The 21,048-nt window shown below is 44.1% G+C and overlaps 1 protein-coding gene across 1 annotated transcript in view; it reads right to left on the bottom strand.

Annotated features, from left to right (window-relative positions):
• CHRFAM7A (CHRNA7 (exons 5-10) and FAM7A (exons A-E) fusion) overlaps window positions 1-8,593 on the bottom strand; it is a 38,986-nt gene extending 30,393 nt beyond the window's left edge. Inside the window, exons 1-2 of the mRNA XM_026709703.2 lie at window positions 8,321-8,593; window positions 4,162-4,301 (exon numbers count right to left, since the gene is read on the bottom strand). Coding sequence (XP_026565488.1) covers window positions 4,162-4,301; window positions 8,321-8,375 — 195 coding nt within the window. The 5' untranslated portion in view covers window positions 8,376-8,593. The remainder of the gene's footprint in view (window positions 1-4,161; window positions 4,302-8,320) is intronic.
• Window positions 8,594-21,048: the final 12,455 nt, after the last annotated feature.

Here is a 21,048-nt window from a genome sequence, read left to right as displayed (position 1 = left end):
AGGAGGAGGAGGAGGAGGAGGAGAGGAAGAGGAAGAGGAAGAGGAAGAGGAAGAGGAAGAAGAAGAAGAAGAAGAAGAAGAAGAAGAAGAAGAAGAAGAAGAAGAAGAAGAAGAAGAAGAAGAAGAAGAAGAAGAAGAAGAAGAAGAAGAAGAAGAAGAAGAAGAAGACATTTCACTTCTCATCCAAGAAGCTTCTTCAGCTCTAACTTGGATGGTGGGGAATGGAAGGATTTGTACTCCTTGCAGGCAGCTGGTCATTTGCATCCTTTTAGAGAGAGACCTTGAGGCCACCTGAAGATTCATCTGTGTCCTCAGGCTCAGAGCTGAAGCAGCTTCCCTTTTTAAACACTGTGTTCCCAGCTGCAGCTAATGAAGGGAATCAGGGCCCTTTCCTCCCCCGTAAGCCATGCAACCCACGTTGCTCCCTTCTCCATTCCTCTCCACATGCCCTAGGATGAAGAGGGGGTGGATCTGGGTCTTCCTCTGAACTCCCTCTCCCTTGTTCTACCTCTTCTCTGCTCTGCCCAGCCGGACTTTGCCCTTCCCCAGTTTCTTCCACAGCCAATGGAGCCACACTCCCACTCCCTGTCAGCTGCTCATCTTCCTCCTCGGATTCAGACTCTGACAGGGGCATGATACACCTGGAGATTTATCTGCGTCCTCAGGCTCAGAGCTGAAGCAGCTTCTTGGATAAGAAGCAAAACGTCTTCCAAGAAAGTCCAGAAAGTCCAGTTGCCTCTTGAAAAAAAGAACCGCCCTGGGGTCACTGAAGAAATGCCTCACTTTGCAACAGAAATTTTGGGCTCAGTTGTGCTCATACATCGAGGACTACCACCGTTAGCTCAAGATCTTGGGGAGGGATCCCTGTTTTCCTATCCGATTTCTGGATCACCCCTTGGAACCTAGAAAGAAAAGGCTGAACTTCCAAATCCAATTTAAGCCTGGCCCAAAATTGCTCTCCTGACATTTTTCAGTGTGGATTAATTCACTCTTTCCTGCTCTTTGGGTAGCTGAAATATTCCACTAGTCAGCCACTGAAATTGTTTTATTATGTTTGAATAATATGATTACCTTAATGGCTCAGTGGCTGCTGTTCAAAACCTTTCAAAAAAAAAAACCCAAATGATTCATATTTTTTTTTAAAAAAGAAACTTGGTCCAAAGCCTTGTTTTTTCAGTCCACCCTTAATTGTCTGATGGTGGTTTTTAGTACTTAGCCAGGTCAGTAAATAAGTAACCCAGGTAATAAAGGCTGGAGTGGCATTTCTCCATTTCTAGAATGGTTCATTAGGATGGTTAATTAGGAAAGCTAACCCCAAAATCGAATCCGTGAGTGGAGATCCTGAAGGCAGATCTTTGGCCTCCCCCAAAAAACTTGAGGTTTGGGATTCTGTCTGCTGGGGGAGAAATTGCAGAGCCTCAGCTGCTGATCTCTTTTTTATTTATATAAGAATTTTATTAAGATGATCATATACTGCAGATCAATATAAAGATTAGGAAATAGAAGGAAGAGGGGAAGATGTAGAACCAAAAGAAAGGGAAAAAATGTATAGTCTTCCAACTTTTTTCTCTACAACAAAGTACAAAATATAAAGGAAAGCTGTAAATAAAACATGAATTTAAAAAAAAAAATACAAAGTACAAAACCTCAACTTTGTACTTTACCAGCTTAACAAATACTACAGTCGTCATTTCTGTAACAACATATTATATTAATCTTAACTCCTGGTTTCTTGACAGTTCTGGTATCCACTGCAGGTAGTCTCGATTTATAACCACAACGGAGCTCCAAATTTCTGTTGCTAAGCAAGACATTTGTTAAATGAGTGAAAAATGGTCATAAGTCACTTTCTTTGGTGCCATTGTAACTTCAAACGGCCACTAAAGGAATGGTTGCATGTTGAGGACTAACTATTCTTGGAATCATAGCTACAGAGTGCATATTCTTACCATTTATTTATTTTTTTACATTGGCACAACTTCAGAGCAGGGCGAGAATTTGCCGCAGAATCGAACGATGGAAATTTTTCAAGGTGGTTGGAAATCTTACAAATCTCTGATTGCTGACTAGGAAGTGGAGCAAGTCTGCAAAATGCTTTATTTTATGTCGCTGCGCCTTCCTTTTCTTCCCCGCTGCACCCCAAATCAAAGAGCAAAGGAGGATATCTGGAACTTCTCTGCTAAGCACTTCAAGAGCTTTTTCGTGCTTTTTTCTTTTTTCCCCACTCAAAATGCTTTGGAGCAACTTCTAAACAGGTGAAAAGAGTAGAAAGAGAAGTTCTTACCAACCTGCCTTCAAAAGGCAAACAATTAAAAGTCCAGAAGCAGACGGAGTAACACCTCCAAGGATGAGTGAAGGTAACAGAGCCGGTTGGGGGTTTGGTAAACAGGTTATCGGTCTTTCATCTCCAACTTCCGAATGAGTTTCCAAAGGCTGGTTTAGCAGCATTGGGATCTGCTTCTGCGGGTTTAATTCTTTTCATCGTAATTTTTTAAAAAAATCTGGTTTCTCTTTCATTCTTTTTTTTTTTTTAAAGAGGGGTTGTTTGCATCTGCAAAAATCTTTGCAAGGTTCTGCAAGGACGACTGGTAAATTCAGTCTACTAGAATCAAAAAGATCGACTTGCTCCCGGCGTTTGTTTCCTGACCCGGCCTACCTCAAAGGGGTGTATACCGACCCATGAATACAACAGCTTCCTTGGAAGGAAGCTGAGATTTGCCCCAGTAAGGTATAACAGGGAGCCAGTGCAGTGTAATGGTTCAGGTTAGAAACCAGGTGACTGTGAGTTCTAGTCCTGCCTTGGGCCCAAAGCAGAGGGACCTCGGTCCGGTCCAGCCACCTCGGCCCTAGGAAGGAGGCAATGGCCAATCATGCCTGACAAACCTGGCCAAGAAAACTGCAGGGACTTATCCAAGCAGTCGGGCATGAGTCAGTGGAAATAAAACAAATAAGAGGGAGGGAGGGAGGGAAGGAGGGAGGGAAGGAGGGAGGGAGGAAAGAAGGAAGGAAGATGAGAAAGGGAGAAGGAAGGGAGGGAGGTGAAGAAGAAAGGAAGGCAGGGAGATGAGGAAGGGAGAAGGAAGGAAGATGAAGAAGGAAGAAAAGAAGGAAGGGAGATAAGGAAGGGAGAAGGAAGGGAGGGAGATGAAGAAGAAAGGAAGAAAGGGAGATGAAGAAGGAGGGAAAGAAGGAAGGAAGAGAAGGAAGAGAGAAGGAAGGAAGGAAGGAAGGAAGGAAGGAAGGAAGGAAGGAAGGAAGGAAGGAAGGAAGGAAGGAAGGAAGGAAGATGAAGAAGGAAGGAAAGAAGGAAGGAAGTTGAGAAAGGGAGAAGGGAGGAAGGAAGGGAGATGAAGAAAGGAAGGAAGGGAGATGAGGAAGGGAGAAGGAAGGAAGATGAAGAAGGAAGAAAAGAAGGAAGGGAGATAAGGAAGGGAGAAGGAAGGAAGGGAGATGAAGAAGAAAGGAAGGAAGGAAGATGAGGAAGGAAGGAAAGGAGGAAGGGAGATAAGGAAGGGAGAAGGAAGGAAGGAAGGAAGGAAGGAAGGAAGGAAGGAAGATGAAGAAGAAAGGAAAGAAGGAAGGAAGATAAGGAAGGAAGGAAGGAAGGAAGGAAGGAAGGAAGGAAGGAAGGAAGGAAAGAAAGAAAGAAAGAAAGACAGACAGACCCAAGCAGGCTAACTGTACCTATGCCAATGAAGTAGAATTCCAGTCAGCCCTGAAGGGTCTGTTTGCCAACTTCAAAGAGCTGACATGACCAGATTCAAAAGCTGTAACTGGCAACCGCTGATGGCCTGCTCAATAAATGTATAACAGTTGGCTCTGCCCATCCACTTCCATCCCTGGGTCACACTGCAAGTCACCCCAAAGCTGATTCACCCTCTAGGCATCGTGGTTCTCAACCAGCGGTCAAGACTCCTAAAAACGTAACCATTGGCCCTCACATTAACACCATCGACTCTTGCACACAAGGCCTAATATATACTGGCAATATCTGATTAGGATCCCCCAAACTGGCATAGAGGAAGATACAGATCTGAGGAGTTCTAGGTGCTTCATGGCTATTGCCAATTCTCCTGGCTCCAGGGGGAGAAGCTGGATGTTTGTAATGCTGCCAATGTGGGCAGAGGAAGACAAGGCACTACACGAATGAAGAAATCTTACCACATCCATAATTTGTCGAAGACTAAGGCTGAACGAGACGGTGAGCGGCTGGGAATCGTTTGCCACAGGCCTTTCCAAGGGGTTGTAATTCTTCAGCAGCTCTCGGTAAAGTTTTCGCTGGTATTCCCCTTGCAGGCTCACTGGAAGAGAAGGAAGAGATGTCATTGGCAGCGTCCAAAATCCGGTTCATCTGGCGCATCTTCTCAAAGTGGCATCCTTTCACCAACGGTCCTCAACCATGGCGACTTCAATATGGGTGGACTTTTAACTCCCAGAATACCCCCAGCCAGCACAGGTGGAATTCAATGCCCAGAATTGTGGATGGGGAATTCTGGGAGATGAAGTCCACCCACTGACCATGCAATCATCTCTTTTGCCTTAATTCTTTTGACATCTCTCCCCTTGGTCCAAAGGTAAGCACTGACAGAGAAACTAAGAAGGAAGTCTATCGCCCTGTCCATGATCCAGCTGTGGGCTCATCTGTCTCTTATCTCACCATTCCCCAAGTAACATCTCTCTCTCTTTCTTTCTCCTGCCTCCCAAGGCCCTTCTCACAAACCATGAGCAAAGGATTAGACTAGAAGGTCTCCAAGCTCACTCCCAACTTCGTTGTCCTGCTATTCGTTGTTTGGGCAGCATCTCCGGCAAAGCGGCACACTTTTTCCTTTCAGCCGGTACCAAACACTCTTCCTGGAAACTGGACCACAAATCACGCAAGGCTCTGTCTAACCGCCCCTAAAGTAAGCGCTCCGTTAAGCAAGGGGGGAAAATAAGGAATAAATCTACCCGCGTCCAACTGTTTCTCCAGATTTTTCCACATTGTATGCAAAGTTTTTCTCAGCAGTTTGAAGGCACAGAATGCCTTATTTCTCTTCCCTGGGGGGGAAAGAAAGAGATGAGCATATGGCAGATCGAAGCGAAACATCTGCAGGCATCAACTTTTTTGGAAACCTGCTCTTGGCTCTTCGTTCCCATGTGCGGTTTAGGGATAAATGTGCCAACAGTCTTATCGGAGGGGTTTCCACAGGTTACAGCTTCAGACCTGCAGCTGGAGACAGATGTTGAAGCTTCTCTGCAAAGGCGATTCTCTTTGATGGATGGGCCCAATGAAATGAGATAGGAAGAGAACAACTAATTTGCTAATGCAATGGTTCTCCCCCTTGGCGACTTTAAGATCTGTGGACTTCAGCTCCCAGAATTCCCCAGCCAGCTTTGGGAATGCTGGGAGTTGAAACCCATGCCTCTTAAAGTTGACAAGGTCAAGGAACACTGCTCTAATATATGTGCATGTGTGTGTGTGTGTGTGTTTATGGACAGGTGTCTTTTTAGAGATTTTCTCAGCGCATAGCTTTCTGCTCAATGAAATAGTTATTCTGCTCTCAAATTTTTATCTCTTTATTTAACTCTCCTGGGCCGGCCCACCTGCAGTATTTATGTTTTATATTCTTCTCAGGCAACTTTAAAACTTTAAAACCAAGGCCACGCAATGAATCAACCTCCATTGGGTGGGTTCTCTTGTCCTGCTAAGCCACCCTGACTGCCTTCAGCCCCTCTTTTAATTTATTCAATTGGTAAGGCCCACCTGATTCGAAACATTTCAGAAATTAAAAACAAAACAAAACTACAGCAACAGTTGTCCAACAAGAAGTGACCCAGTAGACTTGGCAGTGTGCTAAGTTGAAGCCAAACAAGCGACATTACAGCTAAAAGCAATCATTTAAAAGCCATTTAAGTAGCCGAGAAGTGCAGAGGGTCGTTTGAATTGCTACGGACACACTTTTCCCCTGTCCTAAATGGGATGGTTTTTCTTTGTACATTCAAATCAAAGAGGGGGAGAACCCGGAGAGAAACCAAAATCCCCAACCAACCCCAACTAATAAATAAAAATACTGCCACGTGGAACAACTCTTTGTCTCAACCCGCATGGAAGCACTTGGCCAACCTAGTCCAGGATCAGATGCAAAATAAAAACAGAGGCCTTCGTTTGGGATGGGAGACCACAAGGAAATTTCAGAGCTGCACTGGTAGATCTCGACTCGCAACCACAAACGGGACGAGAATTTCTGTTGCTAAGCAAGACGGTTGTTTAAGTGTGTTGCACCCAATTTTTTAAGGCACCCCCCCCCAAAAAAAAATGAACGTATGATTTATGCTTCTGGGAGATTATGGAAAGAAGAGGGTCATATAGAGTAAGAGATAAACCTACTTCTAACTGTTCTAAAGACAATTGGAGTCTGCTTTCTTTTTGTTTTCCTCTCTTTCATCTTTAGCTTTCTCTTTAATTTCTTCCTTGATTTCTTACTTTACATTACTTTGACATAGTTTTTATCTTCCATATAATCTGTCTGTCTGTCTGTCTGTCTGTCTGTCTCTCTCTCTCTCTCTCTCTCTCTCTCTTTCTTTCTGCCTGCCTGCCATCTATCATCTATCTATCTATCTATCTATCTATCTATCTATCTATCTATCTATCTATCTATCTATCTATCTATCTATCTATCTATCTATCTATATCTATCTATCTATCTATCTATCTATCCCTCCCTGCCTATCTATCTATCTATCATCTATCTATCTATCTATCTATCTATCTATCTATCTATCTATCTATCTATCTATCTATCTATCATCTATCTATCTATCTATCTATCTATCTATCTATCTTTCTGCCTGCCTATCTATCTATCTATCTATCTATCTATCTATCTATCTATCTATCTATCTATCATCTATCATCTATCATCTATCTATCTATCTATCTATCTATCTATCTATCTATCTATCTATCTATCTATCTATCTATCTATCATCTATCATCTATCTATCTATCTATCTATCTATCTATCTATCTATCATCTATCATCTATCTATCTATCTATCTATCTATCTATCTATCTATCTATCTATCTATCATCTATCATTTTATATGTATATATATAAATCAGGGGTACTAAAAACAGCTCCTCCAATGGAGCCAGATTAGCAGAAATTAAAAAGAACACGCAGTACTTTTCCCATCATAAAAAACTTACTGGAAACTCTTTGCAAATCATTTCTGAAAATTGGCTTGATGGGATACCTTTTTTTTTTTAAAAGCAATTTCTTTATTCTTTCTAATTAACTTAAGAGCCATAAGCCTAACGGTGGTGGGTTGTTGTTTTTGCCAGCCAACTCAGAAGCCCCGGTGAGTTCAAAGCAAGTTACGTAAGCACGCATAAAACCACAGCAGCTGGACTCTTACATACCATCCCAACCCAGCCTGGCTTTGCTTGTGAGTGAACCAAATTTTAAGCATCCGGGGTGGGAAACGGTTTAGCAAATCTTCCAATTGATCCAGGAAAGCCAGAGGGGCTTTGCCAAGTTTCACCGCACGATTGCCTACCTCCCAGGAATTAGACCCACATTTTCTAGGCATAGTTACTTCCCCAGTATTCGTAGGTAGGAATGTCTGGGCATATAGGTGTGTGATAGTATTCGGAATAAAGTTTGATTTCTTGAGATTATGCACATGTATAGACTTGAATGTCCCATCAACCCCGAGTTGAATTCAGTTTTCTGGATTTTGTACCCTTCCCCCCCTTTTCAGACCTCTGGAGTTTTGTATTCTGGAGTCTGTGTGTCAAACTGCTTGTTGAATCAGCAGCAAGTCGCGGGATTCACACAACTTCAAGCAAGGTTGGCCAAACCCAGTGAGCTGAGTTTGTGCAGCAGGCTAAGCTGAGACCCAACCAAACCACATGATGGCAAGGAGCAAACTCCATTGGAGGGTTCCCCCAATGCTCGGTGGGGGGGGGGCTTGTGGGGAGGAAACCCCCCCGCTGGAGAAAAGCCCACGGACACAAAACAAGCCACACTTGGGTTCTTCTTGGCCTCTTGAGAGTTGTCCCTCCTATCTTATCACCATGCGGATTTCAGAGGGGTTGATCCTCAGGAAGGAATCCTACCCGACTCGCGGGCACCTTAGTGCTGCGGGAAGACCCCTCCCTCCAAAATGCTCAAGTCCTCGAGAAAAACCAAGAGGGAGGGGGGGTACACTCTGGACAGGCTCAGAGGCTCTCTTTCCCCTCGGCTCTGCCTCCTCCTCCTCCCCAACCCCTGGGGAGAAGAGCGAGGCTGAGATCTCAGAGTCCAGGACCCCCCCGCCCGCCCGCCCGCCACTCACCGCGCACGAGTCCGCCGGTCAGGATCAGCACCACGGTCAGCTCCCGGAGCCCCATCGCGAGGCGCAAAGTTGGCGAGGCGCAAGGCCGGCGGGGCAGCTCCGGGGTTTGGGGGGGGCAGGATCCCGCGCAACCGGGAAGCCCCGCCGGGTGGAGGCTCTCCTCCTCCTCCTCCTCCTCCTCCTCCTCCTCCTCCTCCTTCTTCTTCTTCCGCCTCTTCCTCCTCCTCCTCTTCCTCCTCCTCGGAGCCTGCCGGAGCCAGACGCCGCCTGGCCCGCCTCTCTGCCGGGCTCCCTCCCTCCCGCCTCCGCCCGCCCGCCCGCCCGCCTCCGCCGCCGCCGCCGCCGCCGCTGCTCGGCTGGGCTCCGCTCTGCCTTCCCCACGTGACGGGCTTCCCTCCTTCCCCGCGTCAGGAGCCGAGCGGCAGCTGCTGCTGCTGAGGCTGCCAGCGACTGCAGCTCCCGGACCCAGCCGGCTTTTATGTATAGCGCCGGGACCCCCCCTCCCCTCCACTCTTCCTCCTGCTCCTCCTCCCTCTCCCCTCCTCCTCTTCCTCCTGCTCCTCGTCTCCTCCTCTTTCTCCTCTCCTCTTCCTCTTTTCTCCCTCCCCTTTCTCCTTTCCTCTTCTTCCTCCTCTCCCTCCTCCCTCTCCCCTCCTCCCCTTCTTCCTGCTCCTCGTCTCCTCCTCGTGGTCTCCTTCTCTTTCTCCTCTCCTCTTCCTCTTTTCTCCCTCCCCTTCTCCTTTCCTCCTCTTCCTCCTCCTCTCCCTCCTCCTCTTCCTCTCCTCCTCCTCGTCTCCTTTTCTTCCTCCTCCTCTTCCTCCTCTCCTTCTTCCTCTTCCTCCTGCTCCTCCTCCCTCTCCCCTCCTCCTGTTCCTCCTGCTCCTCATCTCCTCGTCATCGTCTCCTTCTCTTTCTCCTCTCCTCTTCCTCTTTTCTTCCTCCCCTTTCTCCTTTCCTCCTCTTCCTCCTCTCCTTCTTCCTCTTCCTCCTGCTCCTCCTCCCTCTCCCCTCCTCCTCTTCCTCCTGCTCCTCATCTCCTCCTCCTCGTCTCCTCCTCTTTCTCCTCTCCTCTTCCTCCTCCTCTCCCTCCTCCTCTTCCTCTCCTCCTCCTCATCTCCTTTTCTTCCTCCTCCTCCTCCTCTTCCTCCTGCTCCTCCTCCCTCTCCCCTCCTCCTCTTCCTCCTGCTCCTCGTCTCCTCCTTGTCATCTCCTTCTCTTTCTCCTCTCCTCTTCCTCTTTTCTCCCTCCCCTTTCTCCTTTCCTCCTCTTCCTCCTCTCTCCCCCCCCTCCTCCTCTTCCTCCTGCTCCTCGTTTCCTCTTCTCCCTCCCATGAATTTGACCTTGGCCCTTTCAAAGCCATCCAAGCAGGAGATCATCTCTACTCCTGGTGGTAGTGAATTCTTCATCATGATCATGATGTAGATCAAGGGTCTTCAAACTTGGCAAGTTTAAGACTGGCGGGCTTCAACTTCCAGAATTCCTGAGATAACAGGACTGGAGGAGGAGGAATTCTGGGAGTTGAAGTCCACCAGGCTTAAAGCTGTCAAGTTTGAAGACCCCCCGATGTAGATGAATAATAATGCATAACAAATATGGGAAGAATACCTTATTTATCCTGGTCTGGTTTCAACTGTCAACTTCGATGTTCTAAGTTTGGGTCCAGTGGTCAAGGTGCTGGACCAGGGGCAACGAAAGCTAAGTTCTAGTTCTTCCTTGAGCACCAAAACACTTGAGTGACTTTGGGCCAGTCACTCACTCTCAACCCTAAGGAAGCCTGTATTGGGGAAAAAAACTCTTCAGAAAATATAGCCGAAGCACCAGAAGTTGTGGGTACTCCAACACTGGAAGTTTTTAAAGAAGAGATTGGACAACCATTTGTCTGAAACAATATAGGGTTTCGTGCCTGAGCAGGGGGTTGGACTAGAAGACCTCCAAGGTCCCTTCCAACTCCGTTATTCTATTATTTATTCTTGTCACCAGACATCGGGATGACTCACTGACACAATAATAACAAATGCAGGTGGGATTTTTTTAAAAAATGTTCAGAACTTTCTCCTTCTCTCAAGACCACGAATGGTTAACACCACTTATCATCTTCTCATTTGGGCCTTTCTATTTTGGGGCCCACAAAAGATTTTCAGGAGGGTCAAGACCGTCAAAACTTGGCTTTCTTCTTGCCCACCCAAACAAGCCGTCATCTGCCCTTCACCCTCAAAAGAAGGGTCATCACCGCCGTCGTTCTGTGTCTCGAAAAAGAACCTCTCCACCTCACGTCCCATTCAATAATCCAAAGAGATGGCTTCATTTATCCTTAAAATGTAGCTGGGCTTGGAGACCATTCGGTGGGGGAGATGACTTTGGTGGGCAGGTATCCGAAAGCCTGCCCACCGACCGATTCCGAGGCGTAGATCTTGCTTAAAGCAACTGTCAAGACCAGGTTGAGGAAGCGGGAGGAATCTTTTATTCATTCAAATTAGCATCTGTGGGATATTTTACAGTTCACTAAGCTGCAACATAGAGGAGAGCTATATTTCCAGCGAAACAATTAGGCTGTCATCTTTAAATCATAAATTCCAAGTAATTAGTGTTCAAAAACAAAGGAGAGAACTTGTGACTGTTGACTGAAGCTTTTCTAAAGGTGTTCGTTGGTTTAAGTAGCAGATAAAAGTCACATGGGAAAGGGAGGAAATTGACGTGCTAGTCACAGCTGGGTTCAGATTTTTGGATGTTCTTATTCTTCTCCTTCGGAGTTTCCTTGAAGCTTTCAAGAAGAGACTGGGCCTCCAGCATGAGCAGGGGGCTGGACTAGAAGACCTCCAAGGTCCCTTCCAGTTCTATTCTGTTGTAACTGATGGAAGGGAACATCTGCAGTATTGTGACTGTATGCATTGGGGCTTGTTCCCAGCTTCGAGACAGATTGATTGAGGCGCTTTGCTATCAGATGTGATGGTCACAGCACCTTTGTCTGTGATTGGCTTAGCTGCTATGATGTCATGGAGGGATTTAAGTCTTGGGCGGAGCAACTGCCAAATTGGGACCAATGGAGCTCATTTATTAAAGCCAGACTTATAATGAAGTATTTACAGGTGTGATCTTCTCGGCAGACATAACAGATAACAGATAATCAGAGTTGGAAAGGACCTTGTAGGAGACCCCAACCTCCCCCCACCCAAGTGGGAGACCCTACACCATTTCTGACAAATGGCAGTCCAATCTCTTCTTGAAAGTCTCAAGTGATGGCGCTCCCACAACCCTCCGAGAGCAACTTCTGTTCCATGGGTTGATTGTCCTCACTGTCAGAAAGTTTCTCCTTATTTCCAGATTCAATCTACATATACAAGTCAGCCTCCTAAATCTCATCAGGATAATTTAGCCCTAGTAATTCAATGATGTTTCATGGATGCAAGTTGAGGTCCTTCACACATCACCCAAACCCAAGCAGTTGGCTTAGTTTGGACTTAGTACATTGTGAGTACTTGTGTCTTTTGATTCTAAACCATGGTAAATGCATGAAACTTGTGAACTATGGCTTAGGACAGCAGTGGGCAATAGCACTCAATATAAAGATGTCTTAGAGAGCACATTGGCTTGTGTGGTGAGGATACTGGGTTGGAGAGTCTCAATCATCCAGGTCATGGTTGTCTCAAAGGTGCTTTTTTTTTTCAAGAGCCAACTGGACTTTCTTTACTTTTCCTTGAAGGTGTTTTGCCTCTCGTCCAAGAAGCTTCTTCAGTTCTGGATGAGAAGCAAAGAAGTATTCAAGGAAAAACAAAGAAAGTCCAGTTGCCTCTGGAAAAAGCACCTTTGGGACATCAATCTACATGTTAAATAAATTGTCAGTTGATGGAATGGTCAGTTTATTATGGGTTCCTCTAGTCTAGGTGGACATCTCCAAGAGATGTTCAGCAGTAGAGAAAGAGGTTCTCCATTAAAGTGGTTGATCCAATTATTTCCAAGACTTCGTGCACCAAGAAGAACATCTCTTTCTATAACTGGAGGAAACCAGACCTTCAGAAAAATATCTGTCCCTATCTTCCATCCAAGCCAAGAGTGATTTAAATATTAAACTTAATTTTATCTATACTGCTCTCACAGTTGCATTTTAGATTCTATTTTAACCACCGTCTAAAAAATAAAAATGTATTATTCAGCCAAATCCTTCAGCTAAGGAGAAATCGCTCCTTCGGTGACAGCTCCAACTCTTGAAGGGCTCAAGGCTGTCACCGGATTATTTGAAAAGTGTATTGTAATTATTGTGGCCATTGCTCTGCGGGCAAGGCAGGCAGTCCTAAAATGGATAAATAAATGAAATAAATAAAATCTGCCGAATTTTCAGGATTTGGGAATCCGTTTTCCTGTGTTTCTTTCCCTGAGTTATAGTTGGGGGGGAGAGTCTCTTTTTTTCTTTTCAAATCTGACTTTAGGATTTGTGCATTTTGCACAGATAGAAAAGACGGTGAGAAGAAACAGTAGAAGAATGTATACTTCGGAGCGGCAGGAAGCAAATAGTATTGTGTTGAATAATGCAGGAAAATAACTCCGACAATTTTTCCACTGTCATCTCAACTCTGAATAATAGAAAGCCGCAATGTACCTTTTAAAGGGGTATAAATTTTATACGTGGGGCTTCAGAGACATTTGTTTAAAAAAAAAAAAAAGAAAGAGAAATCTAGGAGTCTATTATTAGAAGACTCGAGATTTATTAATATCATTCAACAATCCATCGTATCCTTTTCCGCCCTCCTCTGAAAACCTCTGCCTGTTTTTCAGCTGCATAATTTGAAAAAATAATAATAATACTGCTTATTCACCCATTTGCAAACAAACATACATAAAACAAAAATGAACAATTCACAACACGTGAAGAAAAAAAGGAGAAAAAAGTATAATGTAACAAATGAAATCATTGAAAAGATGGTGGTGGTGGGGTAAATCTACACTTGGAAATATATTCCAAGTTCACCTGTTTAGGTAGGTTTTTAAAAAGAGAAGCTAAGCTTTCAATATTCACCAACTTGCCCAAGATTTCCCAACCCTCCCAGAAATACTGTAGCATTTTCTGATCGACAATAATTCTCAAAAATTCTCAAATATTGCTAAATCATACATTTAGGAAATCCAATCCTTTCTTTCTGGAATTACAGTGTTATTTGATGTGCATCATAACAAACAAAGCTTCCCCCTCACCATTGCAGCTGCCATCTTGACTTTTTTGACCCCTGTAGACACTTCAGTTTCATATTAAACCTTCAGTCAGGTATCAGCTTTTAGCTAAAGACGTGTGTGAATCCAGCCAATGATCATTTCTAAATCCTCATTTTGTGACTTTGCAAGATAGGTGATTCTAGTCCATGGTGGTTTAGACAAACATACATGGCTGAAGCTAAAACTTGGATGACTTTAACTGCTATTCATTTATTTTACTGATTATGAAATGAATATGTCTTCTTCTTCTTCTTCTTCTTCTTCTTCTTCTTCTTCTTCTTCTTCTTCTTCTTCTTCTTCTTCTTCTTCTTCTTCTTCTCCTCCTCCTCCTCCTCCTCCTCCTCCTCCTCCTCCTCCTCCTCCTCCTCCTCCTCCTCCTCCTCCTCCTCCTTCTTCTTCTTCTTCTTCTTCTTCTTCTTCTTCTTCTTCTTCTTCTTCTTCTTCTTCCATATCCATAATTGGACATTGACAACCATGTTGGTGATGCTATTTTTATTAACAGCTGCTGAGTTTTGGTCAACCAGTCCCTTAGATTTTGAAGCCATGTCACCTACACAGCTGTCCAAATGTAGCAGATCTCTAGATCGTTGTAGGTTGGAGAACCTCTTTGCTTAGCCAACATTGGTGGGTGGGGTGTCTCATAGCCCAATCCTTGTAGCCTACCAACCTCTTCACTGCTTTGCCTTTTGTTGGGACTCTGGCATGGCTGGCAGCCTTGCTTCTGGCTCCCGTTGGGTGAAACTGGTCCCCACGATTTGCCAGTTACCATTTCTGAGCCAGCATTTGTGGCGAACACGTTCGGTTGCCGTTCTATCAACAGTGTTCAACGCAAATCAACCGTGATTGAGTAAATAATGGATTACAATATTGTGTGAAGTTAATCCCTGTTCGTCAGACTTCCTACCTGCAGAATCAGCCTGCCATTCTTGCTTGCAAAGCCCCCAGTCAAGCACGCTAAACCCAGTTCCCCTCACTGTTTTAGTAGCTTGGCAACTGGTTTCATTATCCAGGTGCCTGGCTCTCTGCCCAGCTCTTTCCAGACCCCAAACGAGCTCATCTTTATGCGGTTTCAATTAGGTGGTATTAATTAACTCGAGTCCTTGCCTGCAACAGAGAGAGCCCCATTCTGGCAGCCTTTATCCTCTCCGCTAATGGCCTCACCAGCTTGAACCTCCTCAATAGAAAGGAGAGAAAATGACCGAGCAGGGCAGCCTGACGTGCCAAAGATATAACTTTAATGTGGCAGCCACTGCCAAAGTCCCTTTTTTGTCATCTCAGGGTTGCAAAACCAGCGCTAAAACCGGTGCTTCCCCAATCCTCTCTCCGATCTTAAATACGAGATGCCGTCGAGCGCACACTCAGCCAGGCGGGTACACACCTGCATAAACATCTGCCAGGAAATGCATTAAATGTAAGCAGAGGGAGGCTACGGGGGGTCTGACAGATGAGCCAACTCCGCTCACGATTGCAAGCAGCAACAGAAGGTTGGGAAGGTAAATCAAAAATGGCACAGTTCGTTGGCAAGGTGGCGAAGAGAAGGCAAGGCTCACGGTCCCTGGCCTGGAGATATTTGAAAGGGTGTGTGTGTGTTTGTGCGGGTGTGTAAGAAATGAAAAGGCTCAGTGGAAGGGAGGAGAGATGCAGGCAATCGTGGGTGGGTTGGAAAAAGATCTGACCCTGGAGAAAAACACTGTCATATGTTTGATGCTAGCTCCAATCTGCCTTTTGAATGACTTTTCTTAGAAAAATCTTTCCTTTTTTTTACAGAATAAGGAGGCTGTTCACAACACCAGCAGCCAAGAACAGATCTTCAAACAAACTAACTGAAGCACAAATGGCCAGAGTCAAATTATCCAACTTTGGGCAAGTTGTGTGAAGACTATAACTTTCTGGAGAAGGTGGAAGGAAAGAGGAGGAGGAGGAGGAGGAGGAGGAGGAGGAGGAGGAGGAGGAGGAGGAGGAGGAGGAGGAGGAGGAGGAGGAGGAGGAGGAGGAGGAGGAGGAAGAAGAAGAAGAAGAAGAAGAAGAAGAAGAAGAAGAAGAAGAAGAAGAAGAAGAAGAAGAAGAAGAAGAAGAAGACAACCAACAGCAAGAAGGATGGACTTAGTCACAGTGGCTCTCAAAAGGATGTAGAGGACCAAGTTGGGAGAAGATCCCCCTGGAGAAGGTCTATCTATGTGGTTGCTAAGAGTCAACAATGACTTGAAAGCAACTCATCAATCAACATGACATTGAAAAAGAGAAACCTTAACAACACAATTAAAAAATGAAAATTGGAACGTAGAATATAGAATTATAGAATTGGAAGGGACTTTGGAGGTCTTCTAGTCCTTGGTTGAGCAGGAGATCCTATACATCTCAGAGAAATGGTTGTCTAGTCTCTTCTTAAAGACCACCAGGGATGCAGCACCTGGAAGCAAGCTGTTCCACAGGTTAATTGTTCATACTGTTAGGCAATTTCTCCCTTAGACTGGAGAACCTATGAGTTTAGAAACACCTACAGTATGTATTCATAGCAAAGTCCAGCTAAATTCAAGCAGGAATAGTTTGACATAAATAATATATGACACAGCAAAGCACGCTACGACACTTGGAATATAGTTTGTGAAGAAAACATGATTTAAAAAAAAATTAAAATAATTTCAGTAGAGATGAGTTATAATTGTAGATGCCCAAAGCATCGCATGAAAATTTTTAAGTAGCAATTAGCAATTGAAAAGAAGAGAATAAAAAAAAAAAGAGGGGGATATAAGAGAATGTGTTTTTTCTGTTATGTTCTTCCAATGTTTCTGATTTTGCCTTTGTTAAATTTTTCTGCTTTGTCCCCCAGGAGTTCGCTTCATCTCATCTCCAGCCCGGGAAAGAAACAAGCCAATTTTGCCTTTAGCTGAAATGATATGAAATTATCATTTTCCCCTTATTCCAACCCAATTCGAGGAGAGTCTCAAAATTTGCCAAACTCGTTTGGCTTTGCCAAGTTGGTTGGGTTGGAGGGAGATGACAGAGGGGGCAGAGACTGAGGAGGGCCCATGACATGACGGTAGGGTTCTTGGCCAACTCAAGGACAAAACCTTGAGACCCTTCGGTTCTGAGAAGGTGTTTGGAGCTACGGCTTGGTCAACATGGCTTGTAAACCCTGAGGTGTGATTTATGCTGTTGCACAAACCCAGCCACAAAACTCTTCTCCATTCCTCTTTGAATACCAGGGACAGCTCCTTTATTTATAGTCTATTGTTCCCATTGGAGCATGCTGCACGTTTGAGCAAGGCAGCAGCCGGTCTTTTGAAGTTTGGAGGCCACATTTAATATCTTTTGCAGAGCCATATTGGGAGGAATGATGAAGAAGGCTGGCTAATCTCTTATTCCTGGGCCTTACTTTTCTTCCCTCCTTCTCAAAGAGCGGGGGGTGTGGGGCATTCGTTGCATTTTCTACATGGGCTGAATCTGATCCAGATCCTGCACTGTCCTTTTTGGGGTGCGGTTCTTGGGGAAGGACATTGGCCCAAAAGGGGGTCTTCTATTGGCAACATCTGGTGGCCTCTGGGGAAGGTTTGCCGAGTGGGGCAGTTGACAAGTTCCCCTTACCTTCTGGTCTGGAATGAAGACAGGTTTATGAATTGTCTCAAGGCTAACTCATCTTTTTTCATTTGTTGTAGGAAAAGAATAGAGTAAACTAGAATAGAATAGAATAGAATAGAATAGAATAGAATAGAATAGAATAGAATAGAATAGAATTCTTTATTGACCAAGTATGATTGAACACACAAGGAATTTGTCTTTGGTGCAAATGCTCTCAGTGTACATAAAGAAAAAATAAAATACATTCATCAAGAATCGTAAGATACAACATTTAGTGACAGTAATAGGAAGGAAGGAAAGAAAAAAACCAGGGAGGAAGGAAGGAAAGAAAAGAAAGAAAACAGGGAGGGAGGGAGGGAGGGAGGGAGGGATGAAGGAAGGAAGGAAGGAAGGAAGGAAGGAAGGAAGGAAGTTCCTTAGCTCTGTTTCTTTTTCTTCTGATATCTTATCCCAAACTTACGTACTCAAACGTAAACCTAATTTTGTTCTGCAACTTCGTTTCAAAAGAAAGAAGAATACTATGAAGCATAGTCTCGTGGACCAAGGAGAAAGGGTGTCTTTCACACAGAGAACCAATATCTTTTCAAATGTTTTCCCTCAAAGGGTCCACTGAGAATTGCGTCACACCACATTTGTCCCATTGGTGCCACAGAAGAAGGACAATCTGGTCTGGAGAGAAGCCAGGAGTTTGGAACTACGGCGCTCTCTCCCAACTTTACCACGGCTTCAAATTTCATTGCCCACTTCGATCTCCCAGGGAAGTGTCACCCACACAGTGGCAGACTTTTCAATTAGTCTACATGTCACAGATAACGGAGATGCTTTCCTTGTGAGTTATGGCCCCATATCTGTAATTGCCTTTTACTTCAGAACAATGTCCCTTCCCTGATCAGCATTCTGCACACAAGAGTACCAGGATGGGCTTCTGAATCTTTTGTTCTACAGCCAAGTTAGACCAGGAGCCTGAAACGTATTAACTTCTCTGCTCTCTTCGTTTGAAGTCAACGATATCCCCAGAACAATAGGTGGCATCTGGAGAACCATAAATGGGAACCCTTGGAAAAACTCTCCAAAAGATTTAAGGAGTAGAAGACATCTAAACTCAAACTTGGTTTAGTTGCATTCAAATTAAGATTCATTAAAATAAAAATTATCAGATACTGTTAAATAATTAGCCACACATAATCATTTCTCCTTCTGTCCCATTAAGAGTACACTCTGGTGGGCCATTTTTGGAACAGGTTGGGGCAGAACTATGTGGAGTTCTTTGACCCCTAAAGAAGACACCTAGGTAGTCAATGCCCCTTGAAGGATCTTGCTTATCATTGTAGGTCCTGGATGAACTGGTGGGTTTGGAAGCTAAGCCAAGCCAGACCTGGTTAATCCTTAAATGATGGTCTACTAGAAAATGGCCCATTTCTATGGAGATTCTTGGTCCTTCCAGGTCATGGTTGTCCCAAAGGTGCTTTTTCAAGAGGCAACTGGACTTTCTTGGTTTTTCTTCTGAAGATGTTTCACTCCTCATCCAAGAAGCCTCTTCTTCGATGAGAAGTAAAAAGTCTTCAAAGAAAAAACCAGAAAGTCCAGCTACCTCTTGAAAAAGCACCTTTAGAGCCCACCATTTCTATACCTAGATGCATCTAGGAGTTGAGCTTGACCTGAAGGAGAAGATATATTTTTGTGGTCAAAACTACAGCAGATAAGACATAGGCCAACCAATTCCAAACACAAAGAATGGACAATATAATCTGTTTCGGATATTTGGGACTAATCCCTGATCACCAGAGAGGCTAGACAAGAATTGTAATCCATCCACCACTCTGGTGAACCAGCTTTCTGATTTAAAATCAGGAGGAAAAGGTTCCTGTTGGGTATTGTTCAATACTGGGACAAAACGTTCATCAGTGATAGGACTTTCCAGCTAAGTAGAACCTGGATATCAAATCAGAAGTTTATTATAGACCACCATACAAACTCAATATCAAATCACATATGGGATATGAAGGAAGGCACAGTACTAGACTTCATATCACATTTCAGATCAAGAAAACACAATTGTGGATTTCTTCCATTGCTCAAGATGAACTAGGTGACCACTCTTTCTGGTCTCCTTTGGGTTTTTACAGGAGAACGATCCTCAAGGAATATCCTTCAAATAAACATGGACAAGATTGTGCTGTTTAATTCCTGCAAAGAATCCAGAAAGGCTTCCTGAATTCAGTGCTGCATCTATTAAATATGCAGTTAAACCCCTACAGAAAAAGGAAGCCACCGTTGGAATGTTGAGCATAAAAATCATAGGGAATAAAGGATGAAACAACAACTCTTACTCTGTCTCTCTGAGTTATACAGAGTTTATAGGTCATTGTATATTCTCCCCTTACTAGAGAGATTGCCAGGGGGAGCAGATCATTTGTAAGTAGGCTTTCTCCTCCAGGACTCAAACCCAGCTATTACGCATGCCGTGACAAAATTCTGTGTTGCTGCAATGTCTACAAGCAAATAATTGGTTACAGAATTATAGCTGTCAATTTGTGCCAATTTTTGGAGATAGAACAACCTTTTGAAAAATGATATTTACACACGTATTTATTGGCTCTCCACTCATATAAACCAGGGAGTGACCCTAACTGTTTGAGAACATGTATTTCTTAATAGGGATGTTTTTATCCACTATTAATGTATTATAATGTGTCAGTACTATTTTTTTATATATTGTAATAGTGATGTCTATTGCTGGTGTAAGACATTAATAAATTCTATTCTATTCTATTCTACTCTGTCTCTCCTCTGTGATCTGCAGCATGTTACAGCTGGCTTTTGGAGATCTCCATTTTTTAAAAAAATTTTGAAGTCCTCTCTGCTTAGTTACATATCCTTTTCATGCAGGTCCTCTCTGGGGCCTCTTGCAAGCAAACTGGGATCATGATCTCCAGAAATTTACAGCACCTTCCAAATCCAGTTCTGCTACCCCTTAATTCCTTCTGCAAAGCTCAAAATAAATTAAACGAAAGGCCAATCCTACTTAAAATTCAGGCTTCCTCCAGGGCTGCCAATTTACAAGTGAATTCAATAGTCGTTAAAACTCTAAGATAGCAAATATTAAAAGGGAATTAGCCTCCTTCGCCGAACACTTTTAGAAAAAAAAAAATCATTGCTAACTCCTAGCTTAACAGTGTTTGACGCTGCTCTATGTTTGTTCTTCCTTAAGTCCTAAAATCATAGGCTAAGGATGTTTAACTCCAAATTCAAACGTTGTTTGTTTGGGGAAACTTGGGTGTTAGCTGGTCACTTCCTGTTCTGACACGCCCTTTCCCGACAAATCAAACACAATCCAAAAGGAACAGAACCTTGTAATGCTTTTGCAAAATAAATAGCTGTGATATAGCACAAGCCTTGCCAAGCTGTACGAGCCTTGCCAAAAGATAACAGACAAGAAATAATTTGCAATACGAGAATCTTCAAATACAAACTCAGGATACTGGAATGTCCACGAGGCTGGAGTTTCAAAACGTCTTTGCCTTCTGCAAAGTACGTTCATTTCACAGCTGGCTTTTATCTTCTTGAAGGAGGGGCCATTACCTTGCAGTCTAACTCCTGAGTCACCCACGCTGCTGTAGCTGCTCTCTCCTATGAGCAATCCTGCGCACATGCGCACTTGGCACAGGCTCCTCGGGAACCTCCTCATCGCTGCTGCCAGCCCCCACAGTCTCTGAAGGCAGCAGTCCACTCCCGAATGGTCCTGGTCCCTCCTCTGAGTCCTCACTCTCCTCAGCCATCTGTACCTGCTGCCGGCTAACCGCAACACTTCCTCAAACTGCGGCCAAAGAATAAGCAGAAATTTGAAGCAACGCAGTCTATCTTTCAGAAAGCAGAACTTCTGAAAAATTGCTTCCCTACTAAAATTCTGTACGGCTGTACTTTATAGGAGAGACGTTTCCAGC

Source organism: Pseudonaja textilis, chromosome 13 (genome assembly GCF_049901715.1).
Source record: "Pseudonaja textilis isolate UNSWEBS1 chromosome 13, rPseTex1.2, whole genome shotgun sequence".
NCBI lineage: Eukaryota > Metazoa > Chordata > Lepidosauria > Squamata > Elapidae > Pseudonaja > Pseudonaja textilis.
The sequence above is the reverse complement of the archived record's forward strand: the minus strand, read 5'-3'. Positions and strand labels throughout refer to the sequence as shown.